The sequence below is a fragment of the Sinocyclocheilus anshuiensis genome, unplaced genomic scaffold (assembly GCF_001515605.1).
Source record: "Sinocyclocheilus anshuiensis isolate Anshui unplaced genomic scaffold, SAMN03320099.WGS_v1.1 scaffold2186, whole genome shotgun sequence".
Taxonomy (NCBI): Eukaryota; Metazoa; Chordata; class Actinopteri; order Cypriniformes; family Cyprinidae; genus Sinocyclocheilus; species Sinocyclocheilus anshuiensis.
The window spans coordinates 23,905-39,448 of NW_015557072.1; the positions used below are offsets into that span (position 1 = coordinate 23,905).

At 41.6% G+C, this 15,544-nt stretch overlaps 2 protein-coding genes across 4 annotated transcripts in view; both read left to right on the top strand.

Moving 5' to 3' along the window:
* Window positions 1–563, top strand: part of LOC107676744 (dynactin subunit 6-like) — a 13,617-nt gene extending 13,054 nt beyond the window's left edge. Inside the window, exons 6-7 of the mRNA XM_016471407.1 lie at window positions 157–299; window positions 376–563. Of these exons, the coding sequence (XP_016326893.1) occupies window positions 157–299; window positions 376–474 (242 nt within the window). The 3' untranslated portion in view covers window positions 475–563. The remainder of the gene's footprint in view (window positions 1–156; window positions 300–375) is intronic.
* A 1,075-nt stretch (window positions 564–1,638) lies between these two features.
* rbpms (RNA binding protein, mRNA processing factor) overlaps window positions 1,639–15,544 on the top strand; it is a 22,836-nt gene continuing 8,930 nt past the window's right edge. For 2 of the 3 annotated variants that reach the window (XR_001632767.1, XM_016471398.1), the window contains exons 1-5: window positions 1,639–1,702; window positions 1,909–1,986; window positions 2,865–2,903; window positions 12,544–12,606; window positions 13,879–14,029. Coding sequence is in view for 1 of the 3 variants with exons in the window: in XM_016471398.1 (XP_016326884.1) it covers window positions 1,643–1,702; window positions 1,909–1,986; window positions 2,865–2,903; window positions 12,544–12,606; window positions 13,879–14,029 (391 nt within the window). In the remaining 2 variants the exon portion in view is untranslated. Of the gene's footprint in view, window positions 1,703–1,863; window positions 1,987–2,864; window positions 2,904–12,543; window positions 12,607–13,878; window positions 14,030–15,544 lie in introns of those variants that run through there. The other variant, XR_001632768.1, reaches the window with a different exon arrangement.

A 15,544-nucleotide genomic window follows, 5' to 3' on the forward strand; every position in this document is an offset into this window, starting at 1 on the left:
GACACAATCTGTATTGTTAAAAGCGCTATATAAATAAAGGTGACTTGTGTGTGTGTGTTTAATGTGTGTGTGTCTCCCTATCTCTCTCTGTGTGTGTGTGTGTGTGTGTGTGTGTGTGTGTGTCTAATGTGTTAATGTGTTAATGTGCGTGTTCAGCTGAAGTGGGCCGGAGTGTGATCCTCAGCAGCGGGTGTATCGTGGGAGCGTGTTGTGCGGTGAACACCTGTGAAGTGATTCCAGAAAACACCGTGATCTACGGCTCTGAGTGTTTGAGACGCGTGCAGACCGAGAGACCGCAGGTAACACACACACACCGTGTGTTTCTGATACACCTGAGAAACCTGCTGCTATTCTGACCGTCTCTGTCCTCTCTAGCCTCAAACGCTGCAGCTGGACTTCCTGATGAAGATCCTGCCCAATTACCATCATCTGAAGAAGACCGTGAAAGCAAGCTCCACTCCGGCGAGAAGCTGAGCGTCTCAGATATCAGCGCTGTTTCTGTGTTAGAGTGTCGTAGCTTGTGTTGTAAGTTATTGAGGACACATTAAATACACCTCCACGTCTCACTGTCTCTGTGTTTCTTTTCTTCTCCACACGGTGGCGCCAAATGACAGACATAGAAGCAAACTCCTCACCTTTCAGTGACAACTGGCCTTTTTTGAGTTCAAAATGGTTCACCAATGAGATTTGCTTAAACCCAATGAGAAAGTGTTTTTATGGGGGGGGGTATTTTCTTTTTACTTCAAAAACTATGTCTAAACGGTAATATTTTATGAATTTGAGGTCTGAGATGTGGGAACGTTGAAGCGAGAGAATGGGCGAACATTTTGCATTTTAGGTCAGCATTGCCGTCTAATCAGACAATATTGTCTTTAATAGCACTTCATCTTAATAACATGGGATTTTGACCAAATATATTATATATATATATATATACAAATATATCTTGATTTTTGTAAAATGTTACAACATGATGTTTTTTATTTATTTATGATTATTTATTTGTGAAAAATTACAGTTTTGGACATATAAGGTAATACAAATATTTAAAAAATACCTTAAAGTAACTACAAATGAGCATGCAAAGCAAATATCTTTAAAATAACTCCGTGTGGAGCATGCCCCTGATGCGCTGTTCTTTTCCCTCTTACCTGTTTGACTATGATTTCTGTTATTGTGGCACATGCATATTAAATTCAGCATTTTTGATCGCTGATAATATAGAAAATATAAGTTCTAATTTTATTGTGTATGACAGTGTGTATAAATAGCAAACAGCTAGTCTGTGGGCAATAAAGGGCAGTGATTCTCTGCTTAAGCTGCTCTGACAGATGCCCTTTGCATCAGGGTTTGAACTTCTGATGGGAATTGTCACCTACTCTGCATTATTTCTGTACACTTTATTTATTTTTTCCTCTTAGAGTAACACTTTAAATGTTTGTGGCAAACTTCTAATTCATATCACCAGCAGCGTTTTATAAATGCATCACTCACCATTTGTCATGCTAGAGACGAAAAGAGTTAAATAAAAGGTTATTGTTGCTCACGTTTCAATGGAAATGCGAATGCTCGCGCACGCCGCCGCGGTGACGCGCCTCTGCCCGCGGGAGCGCGCGCACAGACAGACGCGCTGCACGAGCTCATGCTTATAATTGCATTCTTCTGCTCCAGAATGAACAACAGCAGCAGCCCAGGAGAACAGGTGAGTTACTCCTAATGTCAGACAAACTAAAGCTGGCAGTGCATAATCTCCGTCATGGCTCTCTGGTTTGGCTTTTGTGCTCTCCTCAGTCATTATGATTGTCTTCTGATCTCTAGTTCTGTACTCTGACATACAGTAAACTGTCTGTAATACTGTGAGTGTTGACCCATCAGATGCAGAGAGTCCTGTTTCTGGTTTTTCTGCAGGTCAGGACTCTGTTTGTCAGTGGCTTGCCGCTGGACATCAAACCCAGAGAGCTTTACCTGTTATTCAGGCCTTTTCAGGTGCGTGGAGTTTGATCTGAATCCACAAGACATGAAGTACATTTACATGATTACTGTACTTAAGAACACCTTTACGTATCTGTACTTTACTTGAGTAATATTTTTTTTCTGTAAGACAAATATCATACTTTTCACTCCAATACATTTCTATCAAGGTCCTCGAAGTATGCTGCAGCTTTGAGAGTCAGCGAGGGATTTTTTCTTCTTCTCTAAAACTGTTTTTTTCCCAGACAGTTTATCAGTAATCACTCGAGGGTTACACAGAGTGATTTCTCAGCATTTCTTGAACACTGACCAGCTGCTAATGTGATATTTATTTACAACAATTCAATAATAAGAAGTTAATATTGTGGTATGTATTAGACACAATATTGTCTGATTTTGCTAAACTGTGTAAATGAAAACAATACCTATAAAGCCACAGAAGAGCTGCTGTCTCCTAACAGAACTCAATACTGTAGGTGTTTGACTGAAGCAGCACTGAGCGATTAGAGAGCGTTTCTCAATGTTTGATTTGATGTCAAATAAATCTGCCTGCTTTGCTGTTTTGTTAAAGAAAGCAGTGTTGCTGTTATACAGCAGTTACAGTATACTGAGGCTATACAGCTACAGTTGTGTTGCTGGGTTTTAAAGCAGGTTTGAAAAAGGAAATTTACTTGTGGTACTTAAGTACTTTTAAAGCAAATACTTCTGTACGTTTACTTAAGTAAATATCTGTCTTTACAACGCTCACGTGTAATGGAGCAATATTGGACCAGCAGTATCTGTACTTTGTCCACCTCTGCCACAAGAGACAAACATTTTGTGTTTTCCTTCCATGAATGAAATGAAATTACTGTCAACATGAACTGTGCTTCATTTCTGATTCTCTTCATTAGGGTTACGAAGGGTCCTTAATCAAATTTACCTCCAAACAGGTGAGAAATATATGATTTCTCTGAGTATATGAATCACAAGTACAGTATGTCATGCGTATTATTCCTGTATGATGCATTAATATTCTCAATGTGCCCTTTTTACTTTTCCAAGGTTTTCTAAAGTTGTTTTCTAAAGCTGTGAAATGTGCGTCACTCCCTCAGATGTTATATTAGAAACACAATCACAGCAATGTTAACTAGATAAAAGAGGTTTGTCGAGTCTAACTGTGATGGTGGCTTGAGAAAGCTTTACAAAAGTTTGCAGTCGTTTAGAAAGCTTGAGATTTGAAGCTCTTAAGATGTGCAGTCAGTCAGAACAAAAGACGGTTACGAAGAGGATGTTGCTGTGTGGTTGCTAGGGTGTTGTGAGTGGTTGCTAGGGTATTGTGAGTGGTTGCTAGGGTGTTGTGAGTGGTTGCTAGGGTATTGTGAGTGGTTGCTAGGGTGTTGTGAGTGGTTGCTAGGTTATTGTGAGTAGTTGCTTGGGTGTTGTGGATGGTGTTTAGGGTGTTGCTAGGGTGCTTTGGTTGGTTGCTATGAGGTTGCAGGATGGATGTATTGTGAGTTGTTTTATAACACGTCATTCGAGCTAGACACTGTTGGAGATGTGTTTGGTGTGTTTATGTTTAGGTCCTGTTCATATTTACTCATCATTTCTAATCTCGTTTGCAATCACTAGTTTAATGCTCCTGTGATGTAACAAATGAACTTAGAAAAATAGAAATAGTTCATGTTAAGTCTCAAGTGCTGTGAGTTTAAAATCTGTTTAAAATAGTTATACATTGAGTTTAGCTAGTTACTCCATAGGATGTTAACATGTCATCTCCTCATATACTACTTTTCTTTCTTTCTTTCTTTCTTTCTTTCTTTGTGAAGCTTTCAATACTTGAAGTGTGTGTATTTTTAGAAATGCTTCTTATCTCTTTCAAAAGCATGAAGGATGTGGAGACACACTTCCCGTGTGATAATGAGGACATTTTAGGGTTAGAAAATATTATTATCTTAAAATGAAGACCACTGTGTCTGCGAGCGACCGATAGTCAGTGTTGAAGAAGCTTCTCTAAAACTTGACCAGATACAAGCTACTCATAAATTAAAGTAGTTAAGCTTCAGTCAAGCTACTCTTCTGAAAAAGTAGCTAGCTACATTGAAACTACATTTTTTTCCCACAATGATGTGTATTACAAATAACTGAATAAGCATTGGAATGTTTTCAGTAAAATATTTGATATTTAAAAGAATACCAATATAATTAGGATGTTATTAACTATTGTTTTATTACCACACTATTCAAATATTTCAGACAGTGAAAAGTCAAAGTGCAAAATTGCAACAAATTTAGCATTGCAAGTAACTTAAAAATACCGTGTGACACTTCATCCAAAACAATGACCTGTTCCTGATCAACATCTTATAGTTTGTGTTACAAAAGGAGCGAATGCTTGGAATATGATACACAAGTTAGAAAGTATTGTGGTCCAAGTAAAAACAGGCACGGTTTGACACATCAGTCCAGGATTGAGATCAGTGTCCTTCAGACTAATAAGAGCTGCCAACTCCATGTGTATTCATACTGAAGATCTGCTAATTCAACACAAGAGAAGCTTCTCAAAATGTCTTTCAGAAAGACGGTTGTGTTTTGGAAGGTAAATGTCTTTTCCAACACTAAACAACCGCTACATTATTGCACTTAATGAAGACTCTCTGGAAAGCACGATCAGGTTTGGTTGCTGTAGACTGCAGAGAACTGTCCACTTAATCCAAAACATGCTCCTGGTTCCTGGAGAATAAGCTGAGATGTCATCTCCTTCATTTTCTGACTCTCTTGAATCATCTGGCTCTACGTGATGAAAACTGCTGTTTTATCTCTTTGCTCGTTCGGTGTGTAAGCCGCTGGCATCAAATAGAGTTTACTGGAAAGATAACTGAAGGTCTGCTCACTCCACTGATGATGGCATCAACTAATGGCCCGCAGTATTAGAGGTTTTCTTGCTGGATTGACTGCAGCTTCTCACCAAGGGGCCAAGTCTCCGAGGTATGATGACTGGAGAGCATTGAGGGCCTTGGACACTGGTGCATGAGCTGTGAAATAACACAGAACAAAACATGACAATATGAGTGACAACAATACACCAGGAAAATCACAGGATGCATAATTCATGTTGATTATTGTATTCTTAAGAGTTAACACTTAAATCTGAGATGAATGTGATTAAAGGGGTCATATGATGCGATTTCAAATTTTCCTTTCTCTTTGGAGTGTTACAAGCTCTTGGTGCATAAAGAAGATCTGTAAAGTTGCAAAGACTAAAGTCTCAAATCTAAAGAGTTAAGACTAAGTACGTTTTTATATTTAAAGAGTTTTTATATTTGATATATTGAAAGCGAGTTTTTTGAGCAGTGTAGAGTAGGGCTTGTTGTTTGTCATTTCTCCGATCACAAATGCAGACGTGGTTTTATGTTTACGCGGCGCGATGCAACGCAACGCGTAAAAAGACAGTATAAGTCATTATAATCCGTAATTATGTCCCCACTGCAACGTAATTCGACATACATAATTCGATGCAACGATTGCCTCGTTTATAATGTGTTTTAATGTTTTTGTCTCGTCGCTCCGGCCGGACAGGGCATCATCACAGTATGGTAAGGGGCGTAACATTTCCGTCTCACGCTTGAGGTATTCGGCCAATCACAACGCACTGGATAGCTGGCCAATCACAGCACACCTCGCTTTTCAGAACGATGAGCTTTGTAAAAATCGACGCGTTTCAGAAAGGCGGGGCATAGAGGAGAAACAATAATGTACAGTATGTGGAAAATAATGTGTTTTTTGAACCTTAAACTGCATAAACACATTTCATTACACCAAATACACAACATAATGTTCTTTTTAGCAACGTCATATGACCCCTTTAACAAACAGTGTATACTTTATTTTTATTTTTTTGTATTTTTTAAATAATTATGGTATTATTTTATTATAAAAATATGGGATTCTGTGAAACACTAAAATATTTACACAAGTAAATGTATTGAATTGATTGATTCAATACATTCTTTTCAGTTCAGTTTCACCTTTAGATATTCTTTGATGAATGTCATCTCTTCAGCCGTGGAAGGCCCATTTTCTCACAAACATCATGGAGCTCTTGAGGTTTCTCTTCAATACAGGTTTCAGTCGATCCATTGCATTATGTGCAGAATTCCATCGAGTTACATTTGGCACAACCAGCATGCATCCAAGTCTGTCTTTAATGGTGTCAGAAGCTTGTGTGCTTCTATTCTGCTTATTCCAAAGGCTTTGACATTTGGCAAAAGTGGCCCTTGAAACCTTTGTAAATGCAGGGTCTTCCACTGCTGCCTCAGCATCTTTGGTTGAGTGTGTGTATGGAGGCACAGCGTCGATGGGCAAGTGCTAGTCATCTTTCTCTGACTCATATAGAAATGCTGCAACATCAGTAAACTCAAGATCTGCCTCTGCATCAGTTTCTTCATCATCTTCAGTCACCTCTTCTTCAGCTGCAAACACACCAAACACCAACCTTTGTCTGCAGTGGTTAACACTGCTTAGCTTTGAATGCTGAGCTCCATGTGAACACTTTCCAGCGTCTCTGTGTCTTCCCTTCATCCTCAGCAAGCTAAAGCCCCTGAAGAGGTTGTGAATGTCTCTGAATCTGTTCAGTGGACAGTCACTCCCAGATAGCTCTTGGTATTATCAGACCATGTATCTGTGGTTGTTATTCCTGCTCAGACAGAACTTCACATATATCTGCCTTCATGGAAGCATTTCTCATCCAACATTTTGACCAGTGTCTTTCTAGATAGTGCTGGGCGGTATGACCAAAAATGTATATCACGGTATTTTTCAAAATTATACCGGTTTCACCGGTATTGCAGTATTTTAAAAATTCGTATCATAACAAAAATAAACACCGGTATTCGGTATGAACCGGTATACCGCCCAGCACTATTTATAGACATCACTATCATGTAGACATCTGTTTGAGTAATTCTTTAAATTCTTCCCTTTCAAAAATACTGAGGTGATGAAGGCCCTGACTAACAAAAATCAGGACCAGTTTGTTGAAGTTTTCCCGGGACACTCTGAAATACTGCACTGGACGAGCTTGAGGTCTGTTCTTGAATGCAGGCTGTTGTCATCTTATTTCTGAATTGTTGCTGCATTCTCTGTAATTCTTTCAGTTTAGATGGAAGCAATCTCCGAATGAGGATAGAATAAATGAGGAAAAAGCTAACATTACAAAGGAAAAAATGCTAATGATTTTATACAATTTTTATAATAATAATAATAATAAAAATTATTATTATTATTATGCAAGACAGAAATATATTAGCCAGATAGTGTAATACACAACTGCACTACAAAATAAAGGCATGTTTCAGAATATACTAATTTTCACTTTACACAAAAGTAGTAAAATTGCAGTAATTATTATGTTTTAATTTCTTTATTTGAAATGATTAAACATTTGAGCTTTTCACAATTTCCTTTTCTGAGCAACAGATGCTTTGCCAAAGCAATGGAGCCACCACTAACTATGTTATTGGTCTTTTAGGTTAATTACAAAACTGAGGCGGGGCAGATCAGACTGATGAATGAGAATCAAGTAATGAGATAGACATCTGATGTCGAGTGCAAAAAAGCAGGACAATTAACACATTTAAAATGACTCACCTGTATGTGCATCTTTAAATTAGTGCTTGATGTATTTCTTTGAGGGACATAAATTTGGACAAACAAGGCTATTTGTAATTATCTCCATCCCCCGATCTCTTGATTTTCTTCCATCATGGATAGTAGTGTGTGTTGAATTTGAAATATTAACCCACTCCTGAACATCATTACATCATTTATGGTAATCATATAACGCTCTCCTTAAAAAGAGCCCCAAAAAGTTCTTACTTAATGTTACTTACCAGTTGTTAGAATACTACATGGATTGGATTTCAACTGCTGTTACTCGCAAAATGTTATTTAAAAAAATAAAATAATAAATAAATATATGAATATATAAACATGAAGCTGTAAGATGCGTGATATTCCAATAGATGGTGGTAATCCACTATTTTAGTATGAACTCTGGTAAAAGATGCTGCGCTGCTTCAGTCCATCGCAGGTTCACAAAATAGAATGAAGCTATTGTCGCGCTATGCCGCTATTTGCTGGAAAAAGTAGTACATTGTTTTAAAAGTAGCAGAGCTACTGTCAAGCTACTGAAAAAAATGTAATGATGTTAGTAATGTCGCTAGCTAGCTACTCCCCAACACTGCTGATAGTGTGTGTGTGTGTGTGTGTGTGTGTGTGCGCGAGTGTGTGTGTGTGTGAGAGAGTGTCAGTGTGTGTGTGTGTGTGTGTGTGTGAGAGAGAGAGAGAGAGAGAGAGAGAGAGAGAGAGAGAGAGAGAGAGAGAGAGAGAGAGAGAGAGAGAGAGAGAGAGAGAGAGAGAGAGAGAGAGAGAGAGAGAGAGAGAGAGAGAGAGAGAGAGAGAGAGAGAGAGAGAGAGAGAGAGAGAGAGAGAGAGAGAGAGAGAGAGAGAGAGAGAGAGAGAGAGAGAGAGAGAGAGAGAGAGAGAGAGAGAGAGAGAGAGAGAGAGAGAGAGAGAGAGAGAGAGAGAGAGAGAGAGAGAGAGAGAGAGAGAGAGAGAGAGAGAGAGAGAGAGAGAGAGAGAGAGAGAGAGAGAGAGAGAGAGAGAGAGAGAGAGAGAGAGAGAGAGAGAGAGAGAGAGAGAGAGAGAGAGAGAGAGAGAGAGAGAGAGAGAGAGAGAGAGAGAGAGAGAGAGAGAGAGAGAGAGAGAGAGAGAGAGAGAGAGAGAGAGAGAGAGAGAGAGAGAGAGAGAGAGAGAGAGAGAGAGAGAGAGAGAGAGAGAGAGAGAGAGAGAGAGAGAGAGAGAGAGAGAGAGAGAGAGAGAGAGAGAGAGAGAGAGAGAGAGAGAGAGAGAGAGAGAGAGAGAGAGAGAGAGAGAGAGAGAGAGAGAGAGAGAGAGAGAGAGAGAGAGAGAGAGAGAGAGAGAGAGAGAGAGAGAGAGAGAGAGAGAGAGAGAGAGAGAGAGAGAGAGAGAGAGAGAGAGAGAGAGAGAGAGAGAGAGAGAGAGAGAGAGAGAGAGAGAGAGAGAGAGAGAGAGAGAGAGAGAGAGAGAGAGAGAGAGAGAGAGAGAGAGAGAGAGAGAGAGAGAGAGAGAGAGAGAGAGAGAGAGAGAGAGAGAGAGAGAGAGAGAGAGAGAGAGAGAGAGAGAGAGAGAGAGAGAGAGAGAGAGAGAGAGAGAGAGAGAGAGAGAGAGAGAGAGAGAGAGAGAGAGAGAGAGAGAGAGAGAGAGAGAGAGAGAGAGAGAGAGAGAGAGAGAGAGAGAGAGAGAGAGAGAGAGAGAGAGAGAGAGAGAGAGAGAGAGAGAGAGAGAGAGAGAGAGAGAGAGAGAGAGAGAGAGAGAGAGAGAGAGAGAGAGAGAGAGAGAGAGAGAGAGAGAGAGAGAGAGAGAGAGAGAGAGAGAGAGAGAGAGAGAGAGAGAGAGAGAGAGAGAGAGAGAGAGAGAGAGAGAGAGAGAGAGAGAGAGAGAGAGAGAGAGAGAGAGAGAGAGAGAGAGAGAGAGAGAGAGAGAGAGAGAGAGAGAGAGAGAGAGAGAGAGAGAGAGAGAGAGAGAGAGAGAGAGAGAGAGAGAGAGAGAGAGAGAGAGAGAGAGAGAGAGAGAGAGAGAGAGAGAGAGAGAGAGAGAGAGAGAGAGAGAGAGAGAGAGAGAGAGAGAGAGAGAGAGAGAGAGAGAGAGAGAGAGAGAGAGAGAGAGAGAGAGAGAGAGAGAGAGAGAGAGAGAGAGAGAGAGAGAGAGAGAGAGAGAGAGAGAGAGAGAGAGAGAGAGAGAGAGAGAGAGAGAGAGAGAGAGAGAGAGAGAGAGAGAGAGAGAGAGAGAGAGAGAGAGAGAGAGAGAGAGAGAGAGAGAGAGAGAGAGAGAGAGAGAGAGAGAGAGAGAGAGAGAGAGAGAGAGAGAGAGAGAGAGAGAGAGAGAGAGAGAGAGAGAGAGAGAGAGAGAGAGAGAGAGAGAGAGAGAGAGAGAGAGAGAGAGAGAGAGAGAGAGAGAGAGAGAGAGAGAGAGAGAGAGAGAGAGAGAGAGAGAGAGAGAGAGAGAGAGAGAGAGAGAGAGAGAGAGAGAGAGAGAGAGAGAGAGAGAGAGAGAGAGAGAGAGAGAGAGAGAGAGAGAGAGAGAGAGAGAGAGAGAGAGAGAGAGAGAGAGAGAGAGAGAGAGAGAGAGAGAGAGAGAGAGAGAGAGAGAGAGAGAGAGAGAGAGAGAGAGAGAGAGAGAGAGAGAGAGAGAGAGAGAGAGAGAGAGAGAGAGAGAGAGAGAGAGAGAGAGAGAGAGAGAGAGAGAGAGAGAGAGAGAGAGAGAGAGAGAGAGAGAGAGAGAGAGAGAGAGAGAGAGAGAGAGAGAGAGAGAGAGAGAGAGAGAGAGAGAGAGAGAGAGAGAGAGAGAGAGAGAGAGAGAGAGAGAGAGAGAGAGAGAGAGAGAGAGAGAGAGAGAGAGAGAGAGAGAGAGAGAGAGAGAGAGAGAGAGAGAGAGAGAGAGAGAGAGAGAGAGAGAGAGAGAGAGAGAGAGAGAGAGAGAGAGAGAGAGAGAGAGAGAGAGAGAGAGAGAGAGAGAGAGAGAGAGAGAGAGAGAGAGAGAGAGAGAGAGAGAGAGAGAGAGAGAGAGAGAGAGAGAGAGAGAGAGAGAGAGAGAGAGAGAGAGAGAGAGAGAGAGAGAGAGAGAGAGAGAGAGAGAGAGAGAGAGAGAGAGAGAGAGAGAGAGAGAGAGAGAGAGAGAGAGAGAGAGAGAGAGAGAGAGAGAGAGAGAGAGAGAGAGAGAGAGAGAGAGAGAGAGAGAGAGAGAGAGAGAGAGAGAGAGAGAGAGAGAGAGAGAGAGAGAGAGAGAGAGAGAGAGAGAGAGAGAGAGAGAGAGAGAGAGAGAGAGAGAGAGAGAGAGAGAGAGAGAGAGAGAGAGAGAGAGAGAGAGAGAGAGAGAGAGAGAGAGAGAGAGAGAGAGAGAGAGAGAGAGAGAGAGAGAGAGAGAGAGAGAGAGAGAGAGAGAGAGAGAGAGAGAGAGAGAGAGAGAGAGAGAGAGAGAGAGAGAGAGAGAGAGAGAGAGAGAGAGAGAGAGAGAGAGAGAGAGAGAGAGAGAGAGAGAGAGAGAGAGAGAGAGAGAGAGAGAGAGAGAGAGAGAGAGAGAGAGAGAGAGAGAGAGAGAGAGAGAGAGAGAGAGAGAGAGAGAGAGAGAGAGAGAGAGAGAGAGAGAGAGAGAGAGAGAGAGAGAGAGAGAGAGAGAGAGAGAGAGAGAGAGAGAGAGAGAGAGAGAGAGAGAGAGAGAGAGAGAGAGAGAGAGAGAGAGAGAGAGAGAGAGAGAGAGAGAGAGAGAGAGAGAGAGAGAGAGAGAGAGAGAGAGAGAGAGAGAGAGAGAGAGAGAGAGAGAGAGAGAGAGAGAGAGAGAGAGAGAGAGAGAGAGAGAGAGAGAGAGAGAGAGAGAGAGAGAGAGAGAGAGAGAGAGAGAGAGAGAGAGAGAGAGAGAGAGAGAGAGAGAGAGAGAGAGAGAGAGAGAGAGAGAGAGAGAGAGAGAGAGAGAGAGAGAGAGAGAGAGAGAGAGAGAGAGAGAGAGAGAGAGAGAGAGAGAGAGAGAGAGAGAGAGAGAGAGAGAGAGAGAGAGAGAGAGAGAGAGAGAGAGAGAGAGAGAGAGAGAGAGAGAGAGAGAGAGAGAGAGAGAGAGAGAGAGAGAGAGAGAGAGAGAGAGAGAGAGAGAGAGAGAGAGAGAGAGAGAGAGAGAGAGAGAGAGAGAGAGAGAGAGAGAGAGAGAGAGAGAGAGAGAGAGAGAGAGAGAGAGAGAGAGAGAGAGAGAGAGAGAGAGAGAGAGAGAGAGAGAGAGAGAGAGAGAGAGAGAGAGAGAGAGAGAGAGAGAGAGAGAGAGAGAGAGAGAGAGAGAGAGAGAGAGAGAGAGAGAGAGAGAGAGAGAGAGAGAGAGAGAGAGAGAGAGAGAGAGAGAGAGAGAGAGAGAGAGAGAGAGAGAGAGAGAGAGAGAGAGAGAGAGAGAGAGAGAGAGAGAGAGAGAGAGAGAGAGAGAGAGAGAGAGAGAGAGAGAGAGAGAGAGAGAGAGAGAGAGAGAGAGAGAGAGAGAGAGAGAGAGAGAGAGAGAGAGAGAGAGAGAGAGAGAGAGAGAGAGAGAGAGAGAGAGAGAGAGAGAGAGAGAGAGAGAGAGAGAGAGAGAGAGAGAGAGAGAGAGTGAGTGTGTGTGTGTGTGTGTGTGTGTGTGTGTTATATTCAAAAGGTTTATAAATCAGCCAGCAGATGTTGTTGTTGTGAATCTAGTGTTGTGCACATGTTTGTGTAATGGGTGAGTTTAGGGGGTAGGTGTTGGGTTAGCTGATAGAAAATCAGTGGAAGTCTATGCAGTATCTTCACTAATAAAGTCAAATAAAGTGTTATCAGTGACAGCAGTCAATGCTAGTCACACAATAAAAGCAAGTAAAATGTGCTTTGAATGTCATTTCATGCTGACTTTCCCTCAGTCGTCTCTGTATCTCAGTATAGTCATGAATCTGTCTCAGACCGTTGTTCTGTGCAGTTTGAAGAGCTTCTTCTTCTTCTTACCTTGATTTCTGTGTTTCTGCAGCTGGTGGGGTTTGTGAGTTTTGACAGTCGCTCAGAAGCGGAGACTGCTAAGAACGCCCTGAACGTAAGTTTAACGCTTCATCTCAACATAACTCTGCTAAAAAAAGACCAAAGGCTCCTCGTGTGGTGATTCTGACAGAAGACACTTTTACACATTTTTCTTTTTCCCTGAAAACGAGACAATCCATAGATTAAAGAGCTTCATCTTCCTCTCTGGTTTTTATTGATCCAGGATTTGGTTTTAATCTCAGTGTGAACAGGAGAGACTGACCTTAAGAGGATTTGAGCTCTGCAGTTAATAAATCTTAAAATTAGATGCACACATAATGAAAGACAGTATTAATTAAAATGGCTTTGTTTTGTATTTGGTTGTTTCCCATGACTTTGTATAGGTTACTGTCTTGAAGTGAACTGTTCAAAACTGGTTAGTTTTTGATTGCAGGCGTTGATGTGTGAATATCATCTAAACTTGACGTCAATTTTGACTCATAGATGAACTATTTCTTACGTCACACAGATAGCTGGATTGAAAATGTATTGAAAAGTATTTTTAATATAGTTCATCTCTTTGTTTCTGATGTAAAATTACATTAGAGGTTGACTTGATATAGTTCTGACCAACTGGTGAAAAATCAACTGCAGAAGTGTTGAATGTGCAAGAACAGCTGATTGTCTCTGCCTTCAGTCGTCCGAGTTTAACCCCACAAACACAAATCTCCACAAGTAGACTTTCTTTGCCATTTGAAAATGCAGTATACTTGATTTTCAGCATTATTCAATTAATCTCATCCTCCCTGAAAATCTGAAGCCATTGTCCTCTCTGATATGAATGTGTGCGTGATCACCGGCTGCATTAGAAGCCCATCTCATCATCACTGAGATCAGACTGTCAGCAAACTCCATTAATGCCAGTGTTGAGGGCCAGAGGTTTCACTGCCAATCCAAACCGCTGTCTGCTGGCGAGGACATCCAGGGCCCAGATCTAGCAGCTCGTAGATCAGCTATGACAGTATTAAATCCACATATGGTAGCCCCACAAAGCAGTTTTTATTGTCCAGGTGGGTCGGAGCGGTGTGAAGCATGTGTAATACTGCATCTATTGTGGCCGTAGACAGACTGCAGTGGATCTGTGGTGTCTGGAATGACGTTCTTCAGCATTTCTTATAGCATTGTTTCCCCTGATACCTGTGACCCATCAGAACAGACCTGAGATCCACTGCGTTATGAATGAGATGAAAAAGCACACATCATGTCAAGCTCATATCATAAGAGTGTGATGTGAGGATGAGATGGATCCAGCACGTTTGCTATAATGATGTTTGTTCCTCTTTGTCAGGGCGTTCGCTTTGACCCAGATATTCCCCAGACTTTACGGCTGGAGTTTGCTAAAGCCAACACCAAGATGGCCAAGAACAAACTAGTAGGAATTCCAAACCCTTCGGCATCCAGACAGAGTCCTGCACCTCTCTGTGTCAGTCGAGAGCCCTGTGAGTAAATCACACACAAGCGTTTGTCTAACTATATCTAGACTTGATCTCTTTATCTAAAAACTTAGATAGTATGACTGCACACTCACCCAAACTCCCAGAGAGCCTGGAACCACAAAACATCCTGCAGATCAGGGCCTGTATTCACAAAACATTTGATCTTCCGCTAAGAGTTCTCCAAAATAGCAGTAAAAGTTTTTATCTAAGAGTTTTCTCTTAGAATCAATTCACAAAGCTGCTGAGACAAACTTTTACTAAGGAATAGATAGAAGTCTTAAACTAAAGCCTCGTACACACCGGGACGATTATCGTGCGTGCTTATCGCCAACGTTTTTCGATGCGTCTTTTGAGTTCATACCCAAGTGATTTTCGCAGGCGATGAGCCGAGCGAATGTGCAAATTCACTCCCTGACATTAGATGGCGCTTAATGAAAAACAGAACTACCCCGGTACACATCGAATCCTATTTGATCTGCAATTCCTCTCCATAACAACTCCCTCTTATCGAGATTTTTGTAGTTGCGTTTGTCATAAAGCCCTTTGTGTTCAGACACCAATGAGACCAGCAGCTCTACATTCATCTTGCCTCGATGCATCTTCTTGGTCTACTTACTTCCTCTTTGTCGTTAGGTATCAATGTGTGCTCGGCAAGACTGTTTTGTGCTTGAGCGCCACCAAGTCGTGTTTTACTGTAACTTCAGCAGCTCCAGGCACGTGAACAAAAGCGCCAATCTCATTGGTCGGCCAGTTTTTAACGCAGCGCGTCAAACCAAAAAAATTAGCCCGAGGCGTTTTAAAAAAAATGACGCTTTTATGCCTCGCGTTTTGCGCGTCGGTGTGCACACTCACATTGGCGCCCTTTGTTTAGTCACGAGGTGTTAAACGTCGGCGATAATCGCGCGCGATATTTGTCCCGGTGTGAACAAGCCTTAAGAGTAAGGAGGCGGGGCTGAGCTCGTTGCTGTGGATGATGTCAGCATGCTTACTAACTATGATTGGCTGATAGTCTCTGTCAGAGATTTATTCATAGAAATATTGTAGAGCGTAATATTATCATTATTATTTCAAACAAAGGTTTTAAAATAAAAATGTTAATTGCCACATTCAAATAAAGATTTTAAAATGCAGGCTAAATGTCACTAATTAAACAAGTAGGCTATATATTCAGCTAATTGTCAGCCTATTATGCTTCTCGTAAACAATTAGTCAATATGCATTAGGGCTGCCCTCGACTAGCGTGATATTATGTTGCCATATTCAAATAAAGCTTTAAAAATAAAAATGTTAATAGCCACATTCAAATAAAAATTTTAAAATGCAGGCTAAGAGTCACTAATTAAACAAGTATATATTCAGCTAATTGCCTCTTACATGTGTGCTTCTCGTAAACAATTAGTGAACAGTGTTCGGGGTAACGCATTACAAGTAACGCGAGTTACGTAATCAGAATACTTTTTTCAAGTAACTAGTAAAGTAACGCATTACTTTTTTAATTTACAAGAAAATATCTGAGTT